General features: G+C 39.4%; 1 protein-coding gene across 4 annotated transcripts in view; it reads left to right on the plus strand.

Moving 5' to 3' along the window:
- Positions 1-23,917, plus strand: part of CHD1L (chromodomain helicase DNA binding protein 1 like) — a 60,462-nt gene that overhangs the window by 2,468 nt on the left and 34,077 nt on the right. For 3 of the 4 annotated variants that reach the window (XR_006712708.1, XM_045478877.1, XM_045478878.1), the window contains exons 2-7: positions 10,560-10,672; positions 14,769-14,875; positions 15,424-15,538; positions 16,142-16,173; positions 19,096-19,177; positions 22,129-22,291. Coding sequence is in view for 3 of the 4 variants with exons in the window: in XM_045478877.1 (XP_045334833.1) it covers positions 10,560-10,672; positions 14,769-14,875; positions 15,424-15,538; positions 16,142-16,173; positions 19,096-19,177; positions 22,129-22,291 (612 nt within the window). In the remaining variant the exon portion in view is untranslated. The remainder of the gene's footprint in view (positions 1-10,559; positions 10,673-14,768; positions 14,876-15,423; positions 15,539-16,141; positions 16,174-19,095; positions 19,178-22,128; positions 22,292-23,917) is intronic. The other variant, XM_045478879.1, reaches the window with a different exon arrangement.

The raw sequence follows: 23,917 nt of genomic DNA on the forward strand, positions 1-23,917 counted from the left end.
GGGAGAGGACCAAAAATGGGGTTTCATGTGCATATTTTTTGGAAACAACTTTTTTATTATCATTTAGTGTTTTTAGTCGTTTGTCTTCTTCAATATCATATTTAGTGGGTACAGATCTTCCAATGAATGGATGGATGTGCCATAGTTTAGCCAGATAATATGTAGGTATTTAGGTTCGTACTTTTTTTGGTGTTATAAATACTAATAAATGTCTTTGTAACCAAGTATTTATTATGCTACAATATTTTTAATTCTTCTGAGGCAGCATTTCTAGGCCAAAGAGTATGCAAAATTATTGCTCATTTTCCCACATTCTTACCAACACTGATATTTTCTGATTTGAGAAGTTAAAAATGGTGTTTTGTTGTTTAATGTTTGTTTCCTAATATTGATGGCTACTTGGCTATTTGTCTTCTTTTTGTTCTTTGTCTGTTTATGCTCCTTGCCCATTTTTTAACTGTTTGTCTTTTGCTTTGTTGGATCTTTCTTGCATTAATATTAAATATTTGCCATATGTATTGGAAATATGTTTTCTAGCTTGTTATTTGTCTTTTGATTTTGAAGTGTGTGTGTGTGTGTATGTGTGTGTGTTTCAGTGGTGAAGTTTAAAAATTCTTTGTAGTCAAATCTTTCAGCCTTTTTCTAAATGATTTTTGTCTTTAGTATTCTGCTTAGACGGGGCTTTACTACTATGAATTTATTGTTGTTGGCTTAATATTTTTATTCTAGTACAGTTGTGATTTCTTTATATTTAAATTTTTATTTCCCCAGAAATTTATTAGGAAGGAACTTGACTATCTTTTTTTTTCCTTAAAATACAGAATTAATCACCCACTTTTTGAAAACTGATGAAACAAATATTTTGTTCAGCAGTATTCTTCCCAGTGAGACATTTTTAGTTTATCTTCTTCCCCTGAATAGTGTGACAGATGTATTCCATACATTTCAGTGAATTTCGGAAACCCAAAATACACTGGATCATGAATGTTAGGACAACTTTGTTTTTGGAATATGCAGACCTATTCTTGCTTTTTTTCCCCTTGCTTTTCCACTACAGACACACCTGAGAGATATTGCAGGTTCATTTGGTTCCAGACCACTGCAATAAAGTGAATATTGCAATAAAACCAGTCAAGTGAATTTTTTTGTTTCCTAGTGCATATACATGTTATGTTTATACTACACTGTAGTCTATTAAGTGTGTAATGACATGTAAAAAAAAAATCCCCAAATGTACATACCTTAATTAAAAAATACTTTATTGCTGAAAAATGCTAACGATCATCTGAGCTTTCAAGTAAGTTGTAGTCACTGATCACCTCACCATAACCAATACAATAATAACGAGAAAGTTTGAAATATTGTCAAATTACCAAAATGTGACACAGAGACACAAAGTGAGCAAATCCTGTTGGAACAATGGTGCTTATAGACTTGCTTGACTCAGGGTTGCCATAGACCTTTAATTTATAAAAAATAAACAAACCAACTATAGCATCTGTGAAGGGCAGTAAAGTGAAGCACAATAAAACAAGGTATGCCTGTACTCATCCTCCTGAGAGGTGGGAAGAGAATTCAAACAACTCTGTGATGGATATAGCTGATGGGCATTTCTTCAATCCCGAAGCCTGCCTTACCACGTCCTTGAGGCTATAAAGCAAAAGACTACATTTCCCAGACTTTGTAGTTCTATTGTGCATGATGACTGTGGAGAGATTTGGAAAGGGGATAGGAGAGAAGCCACAGTCTGGGAGGGATTTGGGTTTTCAACATTTCTCTTGGAGCCTCGTCCTAACTTTAGGATAGATTGTGGCCGAGGTGGGTAGGGTCCTGGAGCGGACAGTTGGAGTAATGGTCTTGTGAGATAATGGAAAATACATTTTTGTCTCTGCCCCCTGATTCCCAGAAGAGGGCTCCTGAAACTCTTGGGTGATAGGAGTATCTTTTTTTCTAATGAAGTGACTCTGTATAGGTTTCTGGATGGCTCTTGGGTGGGGACTGGTCACAAAAAAGGCCAAGCCATAATTAGAAGCTTGGAATTGCCAGCTCCATCCCCCATTCTCTTGGGAAGGGAAAACGGCTGAAAATGAAGTTAATGATTGATGATGCCTGCATGATGAAGCTTCCATTAAAAATCCCAAAAGTACAGGCTGGGAGCGGATAAAATAGAATTGTTTTTTTAATTTCTCCGATAGTTTGTTATAAGTGTATAGAAATGCAACAGATTTCTGTGTGTTGATTTTGTATCCTCCAACTTTACTGAATTAATTTATTTTAATAGTTTTTTGGTGGCATCTTTAGGGTTTTCTGTCTATAATATCATGTTATCTGCAAATAGTGACAGTTTTACTTCTTCCTTTCTGATTTGGATGCCTTTTTTTTCTTGCCTAATTACTGTGGCTAGGGCTTCCAATACTGTGTTGAATAAAAGTGACAAGAGTCACTTTGTCTTGTTCCTGATCTTAGAGGAAAAGCTTTTAGCTTTTCACCATTGAATATGTTTGCTGTGGGCTTGTCATATATGGCCTTTCTTATGTTGAGGTATATTCCCTCTATACCCACTTTGTGTAGAGTTTTTATCATAATTGGGTGTTGATTTTTGCCAAATGTTTTTCTGCCTCTAGGAGATGATCATATGATTTTTATCCTTCATTTTTTTTTAATGTTTATTTATTTTGTATCCTTCATTTTTTAAAATATTTATTTTGAGAGAGAGAGAGAGAGCAAGCAATCATGAACAGGGGAGGGGCAGAGAGAGAGAGGGAGACAGAATCTGAAGCAGGCTCCAAGGCTCTGAGCTGTCAGCACAGAGCCTGAGGCGGAGCTGGAACTCACGAGCCGTGAGATCATGACTTGAACCAAAGTCAGATGCTCAACTGACTGAGCCACCCAGGAGCCCCTATCCTTCATTTTCTTAATGTGGTGTATCAAATTGATTAATTTGTGGGTGTTTATCCTTTTATCCCTGGAATAAACCCTACTTGATCATGGTGTGTGATCCTTTTAATACATTGTTGAATTCAGTTTTCTAATACTTTGTTGAGGTTTTTGCAGCTATGCTCTTCAGGGACATTGACCTATAATTTTCTTGTGTGCTTGTCTGGTTTTGGTATCAGGGTAATAATGAACTGGTAAAAACAGTTTGAGAGTGTTACTCCCTTTTCTTTTTTTTTGGAGACTTTGAAAAGAATTGGTATTAATTCTTCTTTGAAAGTTTAGTAAAATTTACCAGTGAAGCCATTTGGTCCTGGACTTTTTTTTGGGAGGGATAGGTTTTTGATTACTGATTCAATCTCCTCATTAGTAATTGCTTACTCGTCTATTCAGATTTTCTGTTTCTTCACGATTCATTCTTGGAGGGTCATTTCTAAAAATATTAATTTCTTTTAGTTTGTCCAGTTTATTGGTGTATAATTGTTGACAGTAGTCTCTTATGCTCATTTGTGTTTCTGGGGAATCAGTTGTAATGTCTCCTCTTTTCATTTCTGATTGTATTTATTTGAATCCCTTTTTTTCCTTGGTGGGTCTAGCTTAAGGGTTGCCAATATTGTTTATCTCTTCAGAGAACCAGCTCTTAGTTTCATTGATCTGTTTCTATTGTCTTTTTAGTGTGTATTTCATTTATTTCTGCTCTGATCTTTGTTACTTCCTTCCTTCTACTAACTTGAGCTTCATTTGTTCCTGTTTTTCTTGTTCCTTGAGGTGAGACGTTAGGTTATGTGAGATTTTTCTTGTTTCTTGAATTAGACATTTATCTCTATGAACTTCCCTCTTAGAACCACTCTTGCTGAACTTCCCTCTTAGAACCACTCTTGCTGAATCTCATAAGTTTTTATATGTTGTATTTTTACATTTTTGTCTGTCTAAAGGTGTTTTTTCTCTTTGCTTTTGATTTTTTTTCATTGACTCGTTATTCAGTAGCATGTTGTTTAATCATATTTGTGAATTTTCCAATTTTCTTCTTGTAATTGATTGCTAGTTTCATACCATTGTCATCAGAAAAAGATGATATGGGGCGCCTGGGTGGCTCAGTTGGTTAAGCGTACGACTTCGGCTCAGGTCATGATCTCACAGTCCGTGAGTTCGAGCCCCGTGTCGGGCTCTGTGCTGACAGCTCAGAGCCTGGAGCCTGTTTCGGATTCTGTGTCTCCCTCTCTCTCTGACCCTCCCCCATTCATGCTCTGTCTCTCTCTGTCTCAAAAATAAACGTTAAAAAAAAAAAATCCACTTTAAAAAAAAGAAAAGATGATATGACTTCAATCTTAATTTGAGACTTGTATTGTGGCCTAACATATGATTTATAATGGAGAATGTTTCATGTGCACTTGAGAAGACTGTGCATTCTGTTGCTTTTGGATGGAATGTTCTATATACATCTGTTAAGTCCATCTGATATAATGTGTCATTTAAAGCTTACTAATTTTTTGTCTGGATGACCTAACCATTAATGTAAATAGGGTTATTAGAATCTCTTACTGATACTGTATTACCGTCTTTTACTGTTATTGTATTTCTAACTACTATTACATTCTCCTTTTAGGCCTGTTAATATTTACTTTATATATGTAGGTATTCCTATTATGGGTACATAAATTTTTACAAATGGCCTATCCTCTTGTTGGATTGACCCCTTTATCATTAGGCAATACCCTTCTCTGTCTATTATTACAGATTTTGTTTCAAAGTCTATTTTGTCTGATATAAGTATAGCTGCCCTCAATTTCTTTTGATTTCCATTGCATGGAATATCTTTTTCCATCCCTTTACTTTCAGTTTGTTTATATCCTTTGGTCTGATGTGAGTCTCTTGTAGGCAGAATATAGATTGGTCTTGTTTTTTTAATCCATTTAGCCACTCTGTCTTTTGACTGGAGAATTTAGTCTTTTAACATCTAAAGTGATTATTGGGGCGCCAGGGTGGCTCAGTTGGTTAAGTGTCCCGACTTTGGCTCAGGTCATGATCTCACGGTTTGTGGGTCTGAGCCCCACATCAGGCTCTGTGCTGACAATGGGGAGCCTGCTTTGGCTCCTCTGTCTCCCTGTCTCTGCCTCTCCTCTACGTGTGCACATGTGCACTCTGTCTCAAAAATAAACGTTAAAAAATGTTTATTAATTATTGATAGGTATGTGCTTATCTCAATTTTGTTAATTGTCTTCTGGTGGTTTTGTAGTTCCTTTGTTCCCTCCTCTCTCTTGTTCTTCCTTTGTGGTTTGATGACTTTCTGTAGCAGTATGCTTGGGTTCCTTTTTTATTATCTGTTGTGTATCTATTACAGGTTTTTGTTTTGTGGTTACCATGAGGCTTACATATAACAATATATATTTATAACTGTGTTTTAAGCTGATAACAACTTAATTTTGAACTCATTGTAAAACTCTACATATTTACTCTTCCTGCAGCAGTGTGTTTTATGCTTTTCATGTCACATTTTACAACTTTTTATCTTTTGGGTAACTTAATTATTGTAGTTACATTTATTTTTACTATTTTTGTCTTTTAACCTTCCTACTATTGTTATAAGTGATTAATCCTCTCCCTTTAGCATATATTTACCTTTACCAGTGAGATTTATACTTTTATATGTTTTCTTGTTACTAATTAGTGCCTTTCTTTTCAACCCAAAGAAGGTCCTTTAACATTTCTCGTAAGGCTGGTTTAGAGGTGATGAACTCCTTTGGCTTTGGTTGCCTGGAAAATTCTGTTTTTCTTCAATTCTGAATGATAACCTTGCTGGGTAGAGTACTCTTGTTTGGAAATTTTTTTTTCTTTCAGCACTTTGAATATATTGTGCTACTCACTTCTGGCCTGCAAAGTTTCTACTGATAAATCTGCTGATTGTCTTATGAGAGTTCCTGCATACATATCAAATTTTTTTATCTTACTGTCTTTAATATTTTCTTTTTGTCTTTAGCTCTTGACATTTTAATTATAATGTATTTGTTGTGGGTCTCTTTGGATTCATCTTATTTGGAACAATTTGGACTTCCATATTGGAAGTTTGTTTTGGATGTTTGTTTGTTTGTTTGTTTGTTTTTTTCCTTCCCTAGGTTAGGGAAGTTTCCAGCCATTATCCCTTCAAATGAGTTTTCTCCCTCCTTTTCTCTTCTCCTTCGGGGACTTCTATCATGTGAATGTTAGTGTGCTTCATGTTGTCCCAGAGGTCCCTTTAAGCTATCTTCATTTTTAAAAAATTTTTTGTGCTATTCTGTTTGGGTCAGTTCCTCTATTCTGTCTTTAGGTTCACAGATCTTTTCTTTGCTTCATCTAGTCTGCCGTTGAACTCTGTTGTTGGGGTTGTTTTGTTTTCTGTGTGTTTTTTTTTTTTTTTCTTTCAGTTATTGTGTTTTTCAGCTCTCTGAGTTCTGTTTGGAACTCATATTTTCTGTTTCTTTGTTGAAGTTCTCATGTAGTTCATCCACTCTTCTCCTGAATTTGATGAGTGCCTTTATGATGGTTACTTTGAACTCTTTGTCAGGTAAATTACTTAACTCAATTTCCTTGAAATTTTTCCCCAAGGTTTATCTGTTTTTTGTTTGGAACATACTCATCCTCATTGTGCTTTTGACTCTCACTCTGTATTGGTTTCTTTTTTTGTTGTTTATTTACTTTTTAGAAAGAGAGAGAGAGAGAGCGCACAAGAGCACGCAAGTGTACCCACACAAGCGGGAGAGGGGCTTAGAGAGGGAGACACAGAATCCAAAGCAGGCCCCAGGCTCAGAGCTGTCAGCACAGAGCCTGATGTGGTGCTCGAATTCACGAACCATGAGATCATGACCTGAGCCGATCGGATGCTTAACCCCCTGAGCCACCCAGGCACCACTCTCTGTGTTGGTTTCTTTTTTCTTTTTTTTTTTTTTTTAATTTTTTTTTTTTTTTCAACGTTTATTTATTTTTGGGACAGAGAGAGACAGAGCATGAACAGGGGAGGGGCAGAGAGAGAGGGAGACACAGAATCGGAAACAGGCTCCAGGCTCTGAGCCATCAGCCCAGAGCCCGACGCGGGGCTCGAACTCACGGACCACGAGATCGTGACCTGGCTGAAGTCGGACACTCAACCGACTGCGCCACCCAGGCGCCCCGTGTGTGTTGGTTTCTATGTGTATGATGAAACAAACACCTCTCCCAGTCTTGAAGGGTTGGTTTTGTGTAGGTGATAAAGTAGGTAATAAAACTGACTTTCAACCCTGTTAAGCTCTTGGTTATCTCTTAGATCTTTGTGATTACCCAAGCAGCCTATTTTATTTTTAATAGTTCCCATTAGTGGAGGGTGTGCCAAGACCAGTCAGTTTCCCAAAGGTGAGGATCTTAGCATTTAGATTCAGGCTGATCAGAAGCCAGACCCTTACAGCTTTTAAAGAATGCAAATATATATGTATATATATATATATGTATATATACGTATATATATATATACATATATATATATATACGTATATATACATATATATATATATACATATATATATATATATATATATACACAGTCCCATGGGACTGCAAACAAAAGCCCCACTGCCTCTAAAGCCAGGCAATTGTAAGGTGACCCCTTAAAAAGTTGGTCAGCAGTGACAAAATTGGGGTTCCAGACAAGTGTATAAGCACCTTTCTGGGAGACACTGGCAAGCTGTGGCAAGAAGGCAGAGTGAGAGTGCAAAGCTGGCACCCTCTGGCCTACGTTCCCTGAGAACACCTCCGTAGCCTCTAGATCGTGAGAAAGCTGAAGGCTGCCTTAAGGCTGACGTTCCCGGACAGGTGTTTCAGTCTGGAGTCTGTTTGGTTCTCTGGGGGTGGCAGCATGCCGAGAACCATCTCTCTGGTTGTTACAGACCTGTGGGACCCCGGAACGCAGGCCCCCCTAGCCACCAGAGCCAGGCAGTCACAGGTATCAATCACAAAAACCAGATGTAACAAGCGGGCACCAGACATGGAAGAGCTCCCCTGCAGAGATTCTGGCACTCTGGAGTGTGGCAGAGGGACAGTGTGAAGATGGTGCCCTCCCTCCAAGGTCTCAGGAAAGGCTTATAATTAGCTCTTAGATGTGTGTTTAATTAGAAGCTAATAAGCCTCATTTATAGAAAGATTGAGCTCTTGGGTCTCTTGGCTCTTGCTGTGCCCTGGGGGTGGTAGCTGTTTAAGAACTCTTTCTTCATTTGTTAACATCCTGTAAAGCCATGACTATAAGCCCTGCTGGTCACCAGAGCTAGGCAGTGTAGAGGTGTGCCCTGGCAGCAGCTGCAAAACTCAGGGCTCACCAGGGAAGGGTGTAATCTCCTTTCTGGTAGATACTGGTGAATTGGAATGAGGCTGAGGGAAAGTGCAAAGATGGCGTCCACCATCTTCCATTCCCGGAGAGTACCTCCGTAGGCCCCTGTACGTGTACCAAACCAGAAGTTTGCCATTCAGGCCAAAGCTCATGGACAAGCAAATAGGCCTCTTTCTCAGAAAGACTGGGGGTGTGTTTTGTCTGCTATCTGTTCAGTGCCCTGGGTGTGGTAGTCTGCCAAGAACAGAATTTCCCAATTGCTACTGTCCCATGGGACCCAGCAACACAAGCCCTCCTCACCTCCAGAGGCAGCAATCAAGGAGCATCCCCTGGGTAGCATTTATAGAAACCAGGGCACCAGAGGTTAAAAACTAGGGCATCAAGTGTTTGTAGAAGTTCCCATCTGGGAGATACCAGTGTTCTGGAGCACACAGAGGGATAGTGTGAAGATGGCACCCACTGAAGAAAGAAAAAAAGGGGGGGTGGGAGGAGAAAAGGAAAAAGGGAAATGAAAAGAGAAAAAGAGATGGCATAGCAAGGCAGAGAGAGTGCAAGAAGATGGCGCCACCGGCTTCCACCCCTGGAGAGTGCCCAGCAGGCCCCAGCCCCCACACCAGTGCTTTACAGTTTGGAAGGGAGTCTTTTTCACATAAAGTCCGCACTTTTCAGAGGGTTGCTTCTGTGTAGGTGAGTCTGTGTGTGGGTCCTCTTAGAGTTGTTCCTCAGTTTACTACAACCCTATGGATTTTTGTGGATGCCAGCCCCATTGGTTTTCAAAGCTACATGTTTTGGGTGCTTGTCTCTCAGGTGCTGGTGGTATTGAGAGTTGGGTGCCCACTGTGGGCACCCCTTGGCCCTCTCCCGATTGTGGGTCCTGTCTTGGGGTGGGGTTTATGGTGAGATTGTGTCTCAGTTTTTCCTGCCCTCTGCAGTGTGGTTTTCCTCTCTTGCCCAAGGTGGAGAGGTCACTGCCAGTTTTTAAGTTTTTTTCAGAGGAAATGGTTCCATATATGGCTGTAGATTTGGTGTATCCATGGGAGGAAGTGACTTCAGGATCTTCCTACATTGCTGTATTTTTAAAACTTTTATTTTATTTTATTTTATTTTATTTTATTTTATTTTATTTTATTTTATTTTATTTTATTTTATCTTCTCTCTAATTTTGTTTATTTTTCATTTGAGTATAGTTGACATGCAATGTTACGTTAGTTTCAGGTGTACGACATAGCAATTCAGCATCTATATGTTATGCTATGCTCACCGCAAATGTAGCTACTGTCTGTTACCACTTAATGCTATTAAAATATCATTGACTGTATTCCTATGTTGTCTACAGCTGGAAGCCTGTATCTCCCACTCCCCTTCACCCATTTTGCCCATCCCTTCACCACCACCCCCACATTGCCATCTTGAACTGGAACCTCAGTTATCTGAATTTGCTAGCCTACAAATGGGGATAATACCTAGTGCATGACATTGTGGTAGATATTAAATGAGACAGTTTATGTAAAGTGTTCACTGCTCTTCCTGGTATTTAGGAAGTGCTTAATAAAAATAGCTTGTTCATTTTTTCTTAATGTTCTACAATTATTATATACCATCTACTTTATTTTTAAAGGTTATTAGTTCAAACCAGAAAGTTATGTTCTTGTTAATAGTATGTTTGGGGTCTTCCCTTTCCCCTAGTTATGGTTATTGTCTGAAATTGGATTTTTTTTTTCTTAAAGGAGAGAGAAATGTGGCTCCATGTGGATTTCAGATATCTTCTGCTGTCCTTGTGCACTGTTAAACATTCTCTATGCAACATCATTTCGGTTCTTAAGTGCTCCTCCTCTGTTGAAACAAAATTTAATCCTGTCCTGTCTTGAGTTTTCCCTTTAGCACAGATAGCAAATTTAAATGGTTGCAATTAAGCAGACAGACACATGTACCCTCCATGTGTTGTTGTTTGTAGTTATGTTGCATTAGTAATGCCTCTTTCCTAGAATGGACACTGGCATGAGAGCTAGGCACCATACAGGCCAGCTCCCAGGTTGACTTCCTCATCTGTCAAGTGCATCCCGTGACACTGACAGGCTGTTTAGGTCTTCAAATGTAACAGTGACTAAGTCTGCTCAAAAAGCCATTTGGGGGGAAAAAAAAGTCATTTGGAAGTCAGCAAATGTTTACATTTCTATGACTTCCGAGCAAAGGATATAGCTATGGTGTTGTTTAGTTGAAGTCTTTAGGAGATAGCTTAGCTTGTGTGTGTGCTGAAATGTCTGCTCTTCAGACTTGCTGTATATTTTATTTCTAGGGATTCATCTACGTTCTTATCAACTGGAGGGGGTCAACTGGCTAGCCCAGTGCTTCCATTGTCAGAATGGCTGCATCCTGGGAGATGAGATGGGCCTGGGTAAGACCTGCCAGGTATGTTACTGTGAGTGACCAGTGTTCCTCTCCACTAAGATACCTCCTCACATCTCATCATTTTTAGCTGCTAGCTACTAGTAAGTGTTTTTATATTAGGAGGTGAAATGCCTGAACCTTTGTTAAGAGATCATGTCCTTGGTATTGACTTTTCTAGTTACGAGGATGGTTTTGAACTGTCACTATGCTTATCTAACCTTGACATTGGATTGCAATTAATGGGCAAGGTTTTTCTCTATGTAAATCAAATATACCTGTCCCAGGGATCAAATTGACTCTGCCCTCCTTTGCAGTAAATACTTCTGTCTAGTTAACGGGATTACTTCTGACATTTCTCTCTTTTCCTTAATGGGTGGTAGAGCTACTTCTCATTTCTGTGCCATGCTAGGGAAGTTCAGAGGAAGTATCCTGTCTTCCAGAATGCCTGGGCCATCTAGTGGTAGGACCTAGTTTAGAGACCTGGAGAACGAGATGTGGCCTCCTTGCACATTGATAAGCAGACAGTGTGTTGAGATCAATTATTCTGGTAGGGTGATCACCAGCACAGCCCTGTGTTGACAGATGTCAGTGGTAGGGTTGGATTGATTGAAAGTTCAGATACGGACATCCCTTCGGTTAGTCACACAAGGTTTACTCATCTATAGAATACCAAAGAAAGTCAGTGCAGTCAGGATATACAGCAGAGGCCACTTGATCAGAAACTATGGAAGTGTAAGTTTCCCCATACCAAAAAGGTTTTTGCCAGTACACACACAGAATGAGTGAAGGTCTCATTGTCCTTTTAGAAGCTCAACTGGCCCCTGCAAGCCTGACCCTCCATACATAAACAGTCCAGTTGGGGCAGTTCGGCACATAGCCCTGCACATTGTGTGTGACTGTGTGTGGGAGACTACTTTATCTAAGCCAGGTGTAGCTCATTGATCTTGGCGCTCTTCAGAATACAAAATGACCTGTGAGTATGGTACCCTCAAGGATGTCATTTGTCACTCTCAGGTTTCTCAGGCAAATAAATTGGGTTCTAGTGCGTTCCTGAACTGCGAGCTGTAGAACTAGAACAAAGGTAAGTTTTCTGGATGTCTCTGGTTGCCAGTCTTCTGACGAGACACTTGGGTCGTGGGGCGTCTGGGCCGTCAGTTAGGCGGCCGACTTCGGCTCAGGTCATGATCTCATGGTCTGTGGGTTCTAGCCCCGCGTTGGGCTCTGTGCTGGCATCTCAGCCTGGAGCCTGCTTCTGATTCTGTGTCTCCCTGTCTCTCTGCCCCTTCCCTGCTTGCTCTCTGTCTCTCTCTCTCTCAAATAATAAACATTAAAAAAAAATTAAAAAAAAAAAAAGAGAGAGACACTTGGGTCGTGTACAGAGCCCCCCCCACCTGCAGTCTCCTTTGCTTCCCGCATTGAATCCCCTGACTTCATTCAGAGCCAGCAAATTCCACTTGTCCTTTGCCTTTCTCCAGAGTGTTCATATAGCTCTACTTGAAGTGCCCTAAAAACATTCTATCATCTTGCTAAAATTTTGTTTAGAATTTTCACATTTGTGTTCATGAAGGATATTTGTCTCTAGTTTCCTTTTCTTATAATGTCTTTGGTTTTAGCGTTGTGGTAAAAAAGATGGGCTCATAGAATGAACTGAGAAATATTCTGTCCTCTTGAGTTTTCTAAAAGAATTTGTGTAGAATTGGTATTGTTTCTTCTTTAAATATTTGGTAGAATTCACTAATGAATCCAAATTTTGTAGATATATCTGGTTTATGGTAACAAAAGATAAGTTCTCTCTTAATAGTAACCTCCGTGAAAGCTGAACAGAATGATTTTCTTCTAGTAAGTACTTAATTTGGTGATTGCTCTGGCACAGTCTGGGCTGCGAAGCAATGGATAATTAAAAAAGGAAATGATTTCCATTGTAAAATTAATGTAATCTCAGTTAAAAAGTAATTGCCACCCTCTAACCACAACACTCTAACCATAACCGTGGGCAGCAAGGTATCTGAAATGGCTGACATTATAGTGAGCATATCATTTGTTTGCTTGTTTGTTTTAAGTAGGCTCCACGCTGGTCATGGAGCCCAGTGCAGGGCCTGAAGTCATGACCCTGAGATCAAGACCTGAGCTGAGATCAAGAGTCTGACACTTAACTGACTGAGCCACCCAGCAGCCCCTATAGTTTGTATTTTATTAATCTAACACTGTCATTGTAGTTACCCATTTGATTATATTCTTCACAGTCATTTTCTGCTGGCTACATAATACTTCATCAAGAGAATTCATAATTTACTTAAATATTCTGTAGACGAGGAATGACCAGTTCTCCTCCTTTTGTGCTACTTAAATTAACCTTACTGTGAACATCCTTGGGCATATAACCTTTTCAGGATTTTGGATTGTATCTTTAGGATAGATTTTCACAGAAATGGTTCAGCATTTGGGAATGGGCTCCTTAAACATTTTGCTTTATAAAAGCAAAAAATGTATTTTCTCTGTATATCACAGCATTTATTTATTTATTTATTTATTTTTTTAATAAACTTTTTTTTAATTTTATTTTTTATTTTTTAAAATTTACATCCAAATTAGTTAGCATATAGTGCAACAATGATTTCAGGAGCGGATTCCTTAGTGCCCCTTACCCATTCAGCCCATCCCCTCTCCCACAACCCCTCCAGTAACCCTCAGTTTGTTCTCCATATTCATAAGTCTTTTATGTTTTGTCCCGCTCCCTGTTTTTATACTATTTTTGCTTCCCTTCCCTTATGTTCATCTGTTTTGTATCTTAAAGTCCTCATATGAGTGAAGTCATATGATTTTTGTCTTTCTCTGACTAATTTCACTTAGCATAATACCCTCCACATAGTTGCAAATGGCAAGATTTCATTCTTTTTGATTGCTGAGTAATACTCAATTGTATATATGTACCACATCTTCTTTATCCGTTCATCCATCGATGGACATTTGGGCTCTTTCCATACTTTGGCTATTGTTAGTGCTGCTGTGTCCCTTCGAAACAGCACACCTATATCCCATGGATTAATGCCTAGTGGTGCAATTGCTGGGTTGTAGGGTAGTTCTATTTTTAGTTTTTTGAGGAACCTCCATACCGTTTTCCAGAGTGGCTGCACCAGCTTGCATTCCCATAAAAGTTTTTTAAAAAATATTTATTTATTTTTGAGAGAGAGCGAGAGAGACAGAGCGCAAGTTGGGGAGGGCCAGAGAGAGAGGGAGACACAGAATTTGAAGCAGGCTCCAGGCTTTGAGCTGTCAGCACAGAGCCCAACCCGGGGCTCAAACCCATGAACCTTGAGATCGTGACCTGAGCCGAAGTTGGATGCTTAACCGACTAAGCCACCCAGGTGCCCCTATAGTAACCTTTTAAAGAAACTTTTAAAGGCTGTGTGTACAGCCTTATCCTAAAATGTGCCTATTTGGCTTTACAAAGATTTTTGTTTTTTAGGCCTACTTAAGCTTATGAATTATTTATTGTTTGTTTTCCTCAGTAGAACATATGTTCCAAGAGAGCTAGGAGTTTTGTCTGTTTGGTTCAGTGTTATATTCCAGAACTTAAAACAGTGCTAGCAAATAGAAGGTGCTCTATAAATGCACATGGAAGGACGGCAAACATTAGGGAAAGGAGGGAGGGAGTTAGGAAGGAAGGCATCCTCCCTCAGGAGAGTGTGGCAAGCAGTGGAGGCCACCTCGTGGTAGGTCATCTTTAGTCACATCTTGGAAGTCCTTGCCTTAGGTTTTTGGAGTCTTCTTGATCTTGTGCATTATTTGTATTTTTTCATTTATTTCTGTTTGTCTTTCCTGATTTTTTTCCCTTTGCATTGCAGGGTTAATTACATAAATACTGAGCTTCATTGCTTGTTAACTATTGATGTAATTGAGTACCATGAATTTCTTTGGCAATTATATTTACGCTCAAAGGATTTCACTCTAGGATTGGATGACTCTCCCATTGTGTGGAAGATTGTACATTATTGTTTTGTACACCAAGTCTTCTGTAAGAGTTTGTGTTCCCTACAAGGTTGTGGGGACTTTGTGGTTGTTTCTCACGGAAAAGTAATAAATGTTATAAAAATTGCCTTCTTTTTGTGTATTCCAGACTATTGCTCTCTTCATTTACTTGGCAGGAAGATTAAATGATGAAGGACCATTTCTGATTCTTTGCCCCTTGTCTGTTTTGAGCAACTGGACAGAAGAGATGGAGAGGTACAGAGTAGATGTAGCTGAAATTTTGTTTTTTACATTGAGTATGATTTTTTTTTTTTCTGGTGATAGTGAAATGTGATACAGCAACATATTGTCCTAAGCAGTGATTTTATTTCTTCCAGAATACTCTGACCTGAGCAATAAAGGTAGAGACAGAATCTGATGGGGGGAGGATTAAGTGGGTGTTACTGTTACTCAGTAACAACACAGAACGGTACTCAGTAAATTTTGCTGAACTAAAGGAGAAACTATCTTTTTCACAGTGACATAGGAAGTAACCAACATGGAAAAAAATAGTTTTCTCTTTAGAATTAGCACAAGGCCCTTGTAGATGTTCATCTGATCCTTCCGTCTGTTCACACAGAAACTTACCTATAGGTTTACCTGTTACCATAGATAAGATTTCAGAGTTCAGGACTCTTTCTGGTTGCAGGACATCTTGAAGTCTGCATGTCAGTAATCCTTCCATGAAATGTAATTTTCTAGATATGCACACCCTTCCCTTTGGCTGTACATTGGTGTTCATCTACCTCTTTTCTTGGATCCAGATTTGCTCCAGGGCTTTCCTGTGTAACATATGCAGGTGACAAGGAGGAGAGAGCCCAGCTACAGCAAGACCTGAAACAAGAGTCACGTTTTCATGTGCTGCTAACTACCTATGAGGTTTGAATTTATTTCTATCAAGAACTCTTAACCTTGGGACCGTAGAAGTTGGAGAATCTACTGGAATTAGGTTTAATTTTTTTGGAGAGCATGCATTTTTCTGGGAGAGAAGTCTACTTTCATTAGATTGTCAGAGAGGGATTGTGACCAAAGGAAGTGAAGGACTACTGTGTTCCAAATTCGCTGAATGTCTCTTCTTTCCTGGTGTGGCAAGAGCAAAGGTGCCCCGGTGAAGGGGGTGGCATTTGAGCTGCCTGTTGGCCAGTGAATAGGAGGAAGGAGGAGGCAGGCAGGGGAGAGGGTTTTGTGGGCTGAGGGGTTGCCTGTTACTGCAGGACGAGAGTAGAGGGTACTCAGTTCCAGTCTTATTTGAAGTTTTTAGTCTTAAAGTGAAGGCAAGACCTTCCACTTACTCCTGCCTAGTTTTTGTTTTTTTCAAGATAGTGCTACTTAGAAGTTATGCTCACAACTTTTTTTTACTTAGTGAATGATTAAGATTTAACTCCCCTAAAGTATAAGATTTAGCTAACAAGAAACTAGTTTATTAATATCAGTTGTATTAATACTAGCCTTTATAATATGTCTTTTTCCTTAATTTTTCAGATTTGCTTGAAAGATTCATCATTTCTAAAATCGTGAGTATGTTGCGGTACTTCAGAAACTGTTGAATATATCATGAGAGTCACGTCTTTCCTTTACGTTTTAGTACTTTATCTTTCATGTCATGTCTGGCACATCTTCCTGGTATGTCTTCCATGAGTCTTACTTACAGATAGGTGTGGCATAGAGTAGTCCTGCAGTCTAGCCCTTACTCATTAGCTGTGTGTCCCTGGGTTACTTAACCTTAGTGAACCTCAGCTTCTTTGTTGGTAAAAGGAGGATAATCTCTACTTTGGATGGCTGTTGTGAGGATTAAATAAGGTGTCTGTGATGGGTGGTTAATAAATACTAGATTCTTTACTTTGCAGACTGCGCAGATACCTTTCAGGACTGCTATTTAGAGATTTTACTGCAATATAGGAGGTGAATTATTTGAGCCTTTTCCTGGAAGTATCTTAAAGTAGCAGTCAGTGCTATGAAATTAACTTTTTAGGAAGGGAGTTTTAAATATACTTTTAATTAGTTGGCTTTCAGGCTTTCACATCAGCTCATGATGCATAGGAAGCTTAGATTTAATTCTTCCATACCACCTAATACCATGGGTGATGTGTTGCAGTATACGGTTGAGACTACAGTTACAATGTAAATTCAACACTAGCTAGACTTTAGGTACATAAGAAAAGGTACGTTGACAGGGTTTCATTCTCCAAAGCATGCATAGTTTTGGTGTGGTTAGGTGGGGAGAAGCTTCTGTTTTCAAAGTGCTTCAATATTTTAAATGTTCTCATCTAGCTTCTTCTGAGTTGGATTTCTGTTTTCATCTTATTTTGAGATACTGAAGGCCCAGTCGTAGATTTCATGACTTCCAACCCATAAGTTTCCTTTAAGTAAGCATGTTATCTTACTCTTGTTAAGAAGAAAATAGGCTTGGGGTGCCTGAGTGGCTTAGTCGGTTGAGCGTCCAACTCTTGATTTCAGCTCAGGTCATGATCTCAAAGTTCGTGATTTCGAGCTCCGCATCGGACTCTATGCTGACGGTGCGGAGTCTACTTGGGATTCTCTCTCTCTCCCCTCCTTTCTCTCTCCTTCCCCTGCACGCTCTCTCTCTAAATAAATAAATAAACTTTTTTTTTTTTTTTTTTTTTTTTTTTTAAGAAGAAAATAGGCTTCCCTCTCTTTTTCTTTTTTCTATAATTAGTATCTAACGTAATATTTGTTGAAGATCTCTTCTCTGGAAAGACACTGTTTGGGAGTTACCAGCAGTGCCAGGAAAGTAAACTGTAGAGCTCCCTAAGAGGACATAGACTCCAGTAGAGGGAGAGGCACTATACAGATATTCATAGTACAAGGCAGGATGTGGGAAGTCTCAAAAGGCGAGAAAATTGGGACACAAATGGTTTTTTTTTTTTTTAAGTTCATTCATTTTTGAGAGAGAGACAGAGTGTGAACAGGGGAGGGGCAGAGAGAGAAGGGAGACACAGAATCTGAAGCAGGCTCCAGGCTCTAAGCTGTCAGCACAGAGCCCGACGCGGGGTTTGAACTCATGAACTGAGATCATGACCTGAGCTGAAGTCAGACACTTAATCAACTTAACCACCCAGGCACCCTGTTACATATATGTTTTTGATTACTTAAAGTATGCTAGGTGACCTTCATGAAAAGCCTAGTAGGCAAGTATAGATCTTCTAAATGAAGAAAGCAAGAGATTAGGTAACTCAGCTGAGGCCACATTGCTAATAATGGCAAAGAGACATCCAAATGTACCACTTGGTGTTGTGGAGACTTTTTCTTTTAATTTTTTTTTTTTAATGTTTATTTTTGAGAGAGAGCATGAGTGGACAAGGGGCAGAGAGAAAGAGGGAGACACAGAATCCGAAGCAGGCTCCAGCCTTTGAGCTGTGAGCACAGAGCCCAATGCAGGACTCAAACCCACGATCCATGATACCGTGATCTGAGCCGAAGTCCGATGCTTAACTGACTGAGCCACCCAGGCGCCCCTCTTTAAAAAATTTTATTTATTTTGAGACAGAGCGAGTGGGGGAGGGATAGAGAGAGAGAATCAGAAGTAGGCTCTGTGTGCTGTCAGCATGGAGCCTAATATTGAGTTCAGTTTCATGAACCACGAGATCATGACCTGAGCTGAAATCAGGAGTCCAACACTAAACCGACTGGGCCACTTAGGTGCCCCATGTGGAGACTTTTGAAGAGCATCTCAAAAAAAATAAACATCTTGGAGCACCTGGGTGGCTCAGTCAGTTAATCCTCTGACTCTTGATTTTGGCTCAGGTCTTGAGAAATTGTTGTTGTAATTTACTATGCTACAAAATGTGCTTTGGAAGTAGCCACCAAAGATCTCCATACTAGTATATCCAACAGATGTATCTTCCTGGACGTCTGTAACATTTGATCTTATTCACTGCTTCCCCATTTTTTAAAATTACGCTTTTTAAGCTACTGTGACACCAATTTCTCATAATTTTTCTTCTGGGTTTAAATCTCAGCTCCACTGCATTCTAGCTTTATGACCTTGACCTAGTTACCTAATCTTTCTGAGCTTTAGTCTCCTTGTTGGTAAAATGAGCACAATAATGTCTACTCACCATATTCCTTTGGATTAAATAACAGACATAAAGCTCCAAGCACAGTGTCTGGCACATAGTCGGTGGTCATAAATGTTTCCTTTTGCTTTCTGTCTCCAGCTCCTTCTTTTCTGCCTTTATGCACAGGTCTTTCCTGTCTTGGGAAAAAAATTCCCTTAAATTTACTGCCTTATCCAGATGTTGTCTCATGTACATGGCAGGCTTTCAGATAAGAAAGAAACTTGAGTGTATTTCTAATAGAATGGACTTAATATTAGTCTTGCCAACAATAGTTATTTTTATGGTAAGACTTTTTGGCTATAAGATATATGTTGGAGTTTTTACACAAAACTGAAAGCTTGGATTTTTCTCTCACAGCTTCCCTTGGAGTGTTCTTGTTGTGGATGAAGCTCACAGGTTGAAAAACCAAAGCTCCTTGCTGCATAAGACACTTTCAGAGGTAAACTCACAGGATAGTCTTAGTTTTTGTATAATCTCCTTTTGAAAAATACTATTTTAGGTCTGTGTAGAGTTAGTTAGGTTGAAACATTTTTTTTTTTTCAGTCCCGATTTCTCTAGGGCTAAATAAACATTTCATGAGTGACAGAGGTAGTACTTATATGGCCTCACTGCTCCTTCCTCTCATCTTTTACACAGGAAATAACGTGTACTGAAATCTGGTTATCAGGTAATAAGATGCTATCCCAGTAAAATACATAGTAGTTTTAGAAATGTTTCAGCTCTCTTTTGATCTTCTTCAAAGGGGTAGTTCTTTAAAATTAATCTTATTATAACTCTTCTGTCTGCAATAGCAGTTATATCTGACATATTGTACCCTTCCCCCCATTTACCATCTTAAAAAATTTGACAGTTCACATGGAGTCATAAAGAGACCATTGCATGCCATTGACTATTAGCTGCAGTCTCTCTTGTCTTTGTCATACTTTTGAGTGTGACACCCTTGATCTCCTTCCCTTCTCTTGGTCTTTGCCATCATTCTGGCACAGTGAGAAATGAGAAATGTCAGTGTAGCCCTAGCCTTGCCCTCTTTTCTGAGGAGCCAGTGGAACAGCTTGTGAGTAAGAAGTGCCTTTCTGTTTGCTGACCTCATAAAGGCTTATTCATGAGACCGCATGTGTGAATTCCTGTGACCATCACTGAAGTTTGGTCCCTGTCCTATAACCAATCAGATAATAAGATTAGAGGTGATCTGAATTCTGTATTTAATGGCTAAAAGTTGGAGTTTTTGATATTTTGATGAAGATATGGTCACTGTTATTGGTCCAGTCTCAGAGATTGCTATCCCCTGGTGGGGCTGACTCTGCTCGGTGTTTGCCTTCATTTTGGGACTCTAAACAGTATCTTTTTCCCAAAGGATTGTCATATTCTGGCACCTTACTCTATAAGACACTGCGTCATAAACTACCATGCCAGTTTACTAAAATATAATGGGAGAGGAGAAGTGGGTGTAGTAAAGGAGCCCCAGGTTTGGAGTGGGGAAACTAAGTTCTGTTGCTGGCCCCAGAGCCTTTCCTTGTTCATAAGGAAACTAAGGCTCAGGGATTATGTGAGGAAATTTTGTGTGTCATCTAAGCATTCCTTTTTAGGTGAGGTTTGAATCGCAGATGACTTGTTGGTTGGAGAGAAATGCATTTATTGATAGGGCTGAGAGGTGGGCTAATACTGTTTTCAGCTTGTTTGTGAAAGTTGGAAGCAGTTTGTATTGAAACATAGGGAGTTGGTTCTACAATTTATGCTACACCTCGTTTACGTTTACAAAGAACATTCACAAAGTAAGTATGGTACCTCGACAGAGTAAGGCTGCTGTGGAAGATTATGTAGAAAAGTTTATAAAATACTGTATACAATGAGATCAGCTCCGGATTTTTTTCACCCAGTGATAAAATGGACACTACTTTGAATAAGTACGTGAGCTCATGTGACAGTCTAAGTTGACTGTAGTGACCGGCAGCCCTCATCTTTTTCGGTCACCCCAGCTCTTTGCTTGGTGAACACATATTATAAAAATTTGAGTTGGTTATTGGAAGCATTTATTTCTGACCAGTTCCCATACTTGAAGTACTATGAAAACATTGTCCTACAAGCAGAGCAGGCATGAGTGGATGGACATTGATTAGACGATTTAAAAAGAAAAAAATAAAAGAGATTGCAAAAAAAAAAAAAAAATAGTAATGATATTCTCAAATCAGTTTTAATTGCATTTCATTTGTTACCTTACTACAATGCTGTATCATCTTATGACCCTTTCCCAAATCTAAATACAGAAACACAAGAATAAAAATAAAAGCCGTTAGGGGCGCCTGGGTGGCTCAGTCGGTTGGGTGTGCTTATAGCTCAGAGCCTGGAGTCTGCTTCAGTTTCTGTGTCTCCCTCTCTCTCTGCCCCTCCCCTGCTCATGCTCTGTCTCTATCTTAAAAATAAATAAAAAAACATTAAAAAATAAATAAAAGCCATTAATAATTTACTCCCCTGCATACATTAACATTTGACATATCTGCTTCCATATCCTTTGCTGTGCATATGAACACCTAAACATATAAGTATGCATAGTTATTCTAGAAATCAAAATATACTGTATTTTTATATTTAATAAGTATGTCTATATACATAAGGGTATATATGTACATATACACACACTGTATTTCATTTTTTTAAATGAAATATATAAGATATGGCTTTCATTATTTAACTCAAATGGTATAAGTTCTTATAAATGTCAATTTAGAGCTTGTCTTTTGCTTAACCTAGTATCTGTTACTGTTTTTCCTAACCTTTTATTTCATTATTCTCTTACTCTTGGTGTTCTCATCACCTGCTCAAAATTTAAAGACTTTCTTTCATTTTATGCTGTATGAGGCTCAGAAACATCCAGAAGTCTTGATGTTTTGGATGTGATACACTAAAGTTTTACAAAAGGACATTCTTTTAGTCTAGATCTTTTTGCTTCCTGCTTGTAGTGGTGGGCCTGATGCTATAGCTTTTTCAAACTCTTGAGTATATACCATGTGCTTCTGAAGTCTCAATAGACTCACCATGTGGGTAGTAACATACTGCTTGAATTCTCACAAAGATTGAACAATAATAATCATATTGAATATTCATGTAGTACTTCAGAGTTCACATAGTGATTTTACTCACCTCCTTGTAACAGTTTCTCCTTCCCAGGATTATTATCCCCTTCTTACAGTTGAAACTGAAGAGGTATTATTCCTACCATCAAACAGCTGGCATACAACTTGAACCTGAGTCCTCTCATGTCTTCATTGTCACCCCATTAAATCATGCCTCTCTCTGTAAAGGTTTTCATGGGTAACTCATGTAAAGGTTTTTATGGGTAACCTCTTGCTTTCCGAGGTTATGGATTTTTAATTTTTATTTTATGTATTTGAGTTCTCAGTAGTCTTCAGTCTCCTGTTGACTGGAACTCCCATCCAGAATAGCCTCCAAGAGCTCTACTCCCTCCTCAGTTTTGTGGAGCCTGATGTCTTTCCCAAGGAGCAGGTGGGAGATTTTGTTCAGCGTTACCAGGATATCGAGAAAGAGTCCGAGTCAGGCAAGTTCCCTTCCTACAAATCATGCCAAGAGGTCTGGGCCCAGAAACTGGCCTGGTGCATAATAGACACTGGTTATAGATAGAAAAGAAAGAGAATTGATAACCAGACGACACCTTCTAGGGAGAAAGAGCCACCCAAAACTAAGGTGGTGCTAGATCCCCTCATGTCATTCCCAGTTGTCTGCTATTCATGATTCTTATTTGTTTGTTATGTGATTCTACAGCGGGGCTTCATGGGTCATTTTTGGAAGAAATGGAAAGTGTCTGCTGGTTTGCAGACTTTTTTTTCCCCTCACCTGTCATTTCTATAATTTTGTAATCTGTTAACTTTCTATGCTATTTCCTGAGGCAGAAAAGTATATGGGGTGCCAGAGTCCCGAACTACTCTTCAGCATTCCACAGCACTGGTGTTTCTGTTCGCTGTGCACCAAAATCAGAAGTCTGGGATGGATGCATGGTGGGAGTGAAGCAGGAAGCATCCTTGTTTGTACAGCTGCCAGTTGCGGTCTGCCTCTTGCACCCTTGCCCTTCTGCCTCATAGAATTCTCTGTCCCTGTAGTATTATCCCAGGACGAGTGTTCAACACCAATGCTAGGCAGGCCTGCCAGTGGGTGTGCATGTCCTGGGTGAGTAGGATTTGGAAGGGCTTCTCACACCTTGCCCATCCTGCAAGCTGAAGATTGCCCATCCTGCAAGCCTGCTCTCGTTGCCCCCATGTTTAGGGTCCGGATAAAACACACGACAGCCCGTCAAATATTACATGGGACATACTCCTGTTAAAAAAGTGTCTGTTGTTTATGTGGAGTTTATATTTCACTGCATTCTTGTATCTTGTTTGCTGTACCTGGCAACCCGACATGGAGCAGAATGCCAGCTCAGGCTAGTTTTTGAAGTTCATGACCCCTGGGGAAGGAGCAGGGGCGTTGAAGTGAAAAGAACTAAGTTTGAATGCAACATTAACATCCAGCTGTGTGACTGTGGATAAGTGTGCTTAATTTCACAGAGCCTTGCTTAACGTAGCTATAAAAATGGGGACAATAGTCCTTGTCCTACACTTACTTCTAAACCCTTATGCTAGTCAATCAAATTAAGTGCAGAAGTATCCTGGAAACAGTACAACTCCATGCAAATGAGATTATTAATAAAATTCCAGTTCTTTGAGTGTTCCTAGTTCTTGAGTTGAGAGCCAGGAATAGTTTCAGAAGGAAATGGGAAAAAGAACCCGGTGAAGAAAGAAACACAGTTGATCCTTCAGTACAGGGATAGGGTGCTGACTGCCCTCCCATGGTTGAAAATCTGCTATAACTTTTTGACTTCCCAAATTTAACTGCTAATAGCCTGCCGTTGACTGGATGCCTTACCGATAATGTAAACAGTTAAGACATATTTTGTGCATTACATGTATTGTATGTTGTATTCGTACAATCAAGTGAGCCAGAGGAAAGAAATGTTAAGAAAATCCTAAGGAAGAGAAAATACATTTACAGTACCATAGTGTATTTGTTGGGGGAAAAAAAATCTACACTTAAGTCAACCTGCGTAGTTCAAACCCACGTTGTTCAAGGCTCACCTGTATTATGAAAAATGACAAGACTGGTCTAGCATGTGGAATTGGTATAAAAATTT

The sequence above is a fragment of the Leopardus geoffroyi genome, chromosome C1 (assembly GCF_018350155.1).
Source record: "Leopardus geoffroyi isolate Oge1 chromosome C1, O.geoffroyi_Oge1_pat1.0, whole genome shotgun sequence".
In the NCBI taxonomy this organism is placed as follows: Eukaryota; Metazoa; Chordata; class Mammalia; order Carnivora; family Felidae; genus Leopardus; species Leopardus geoffroyi.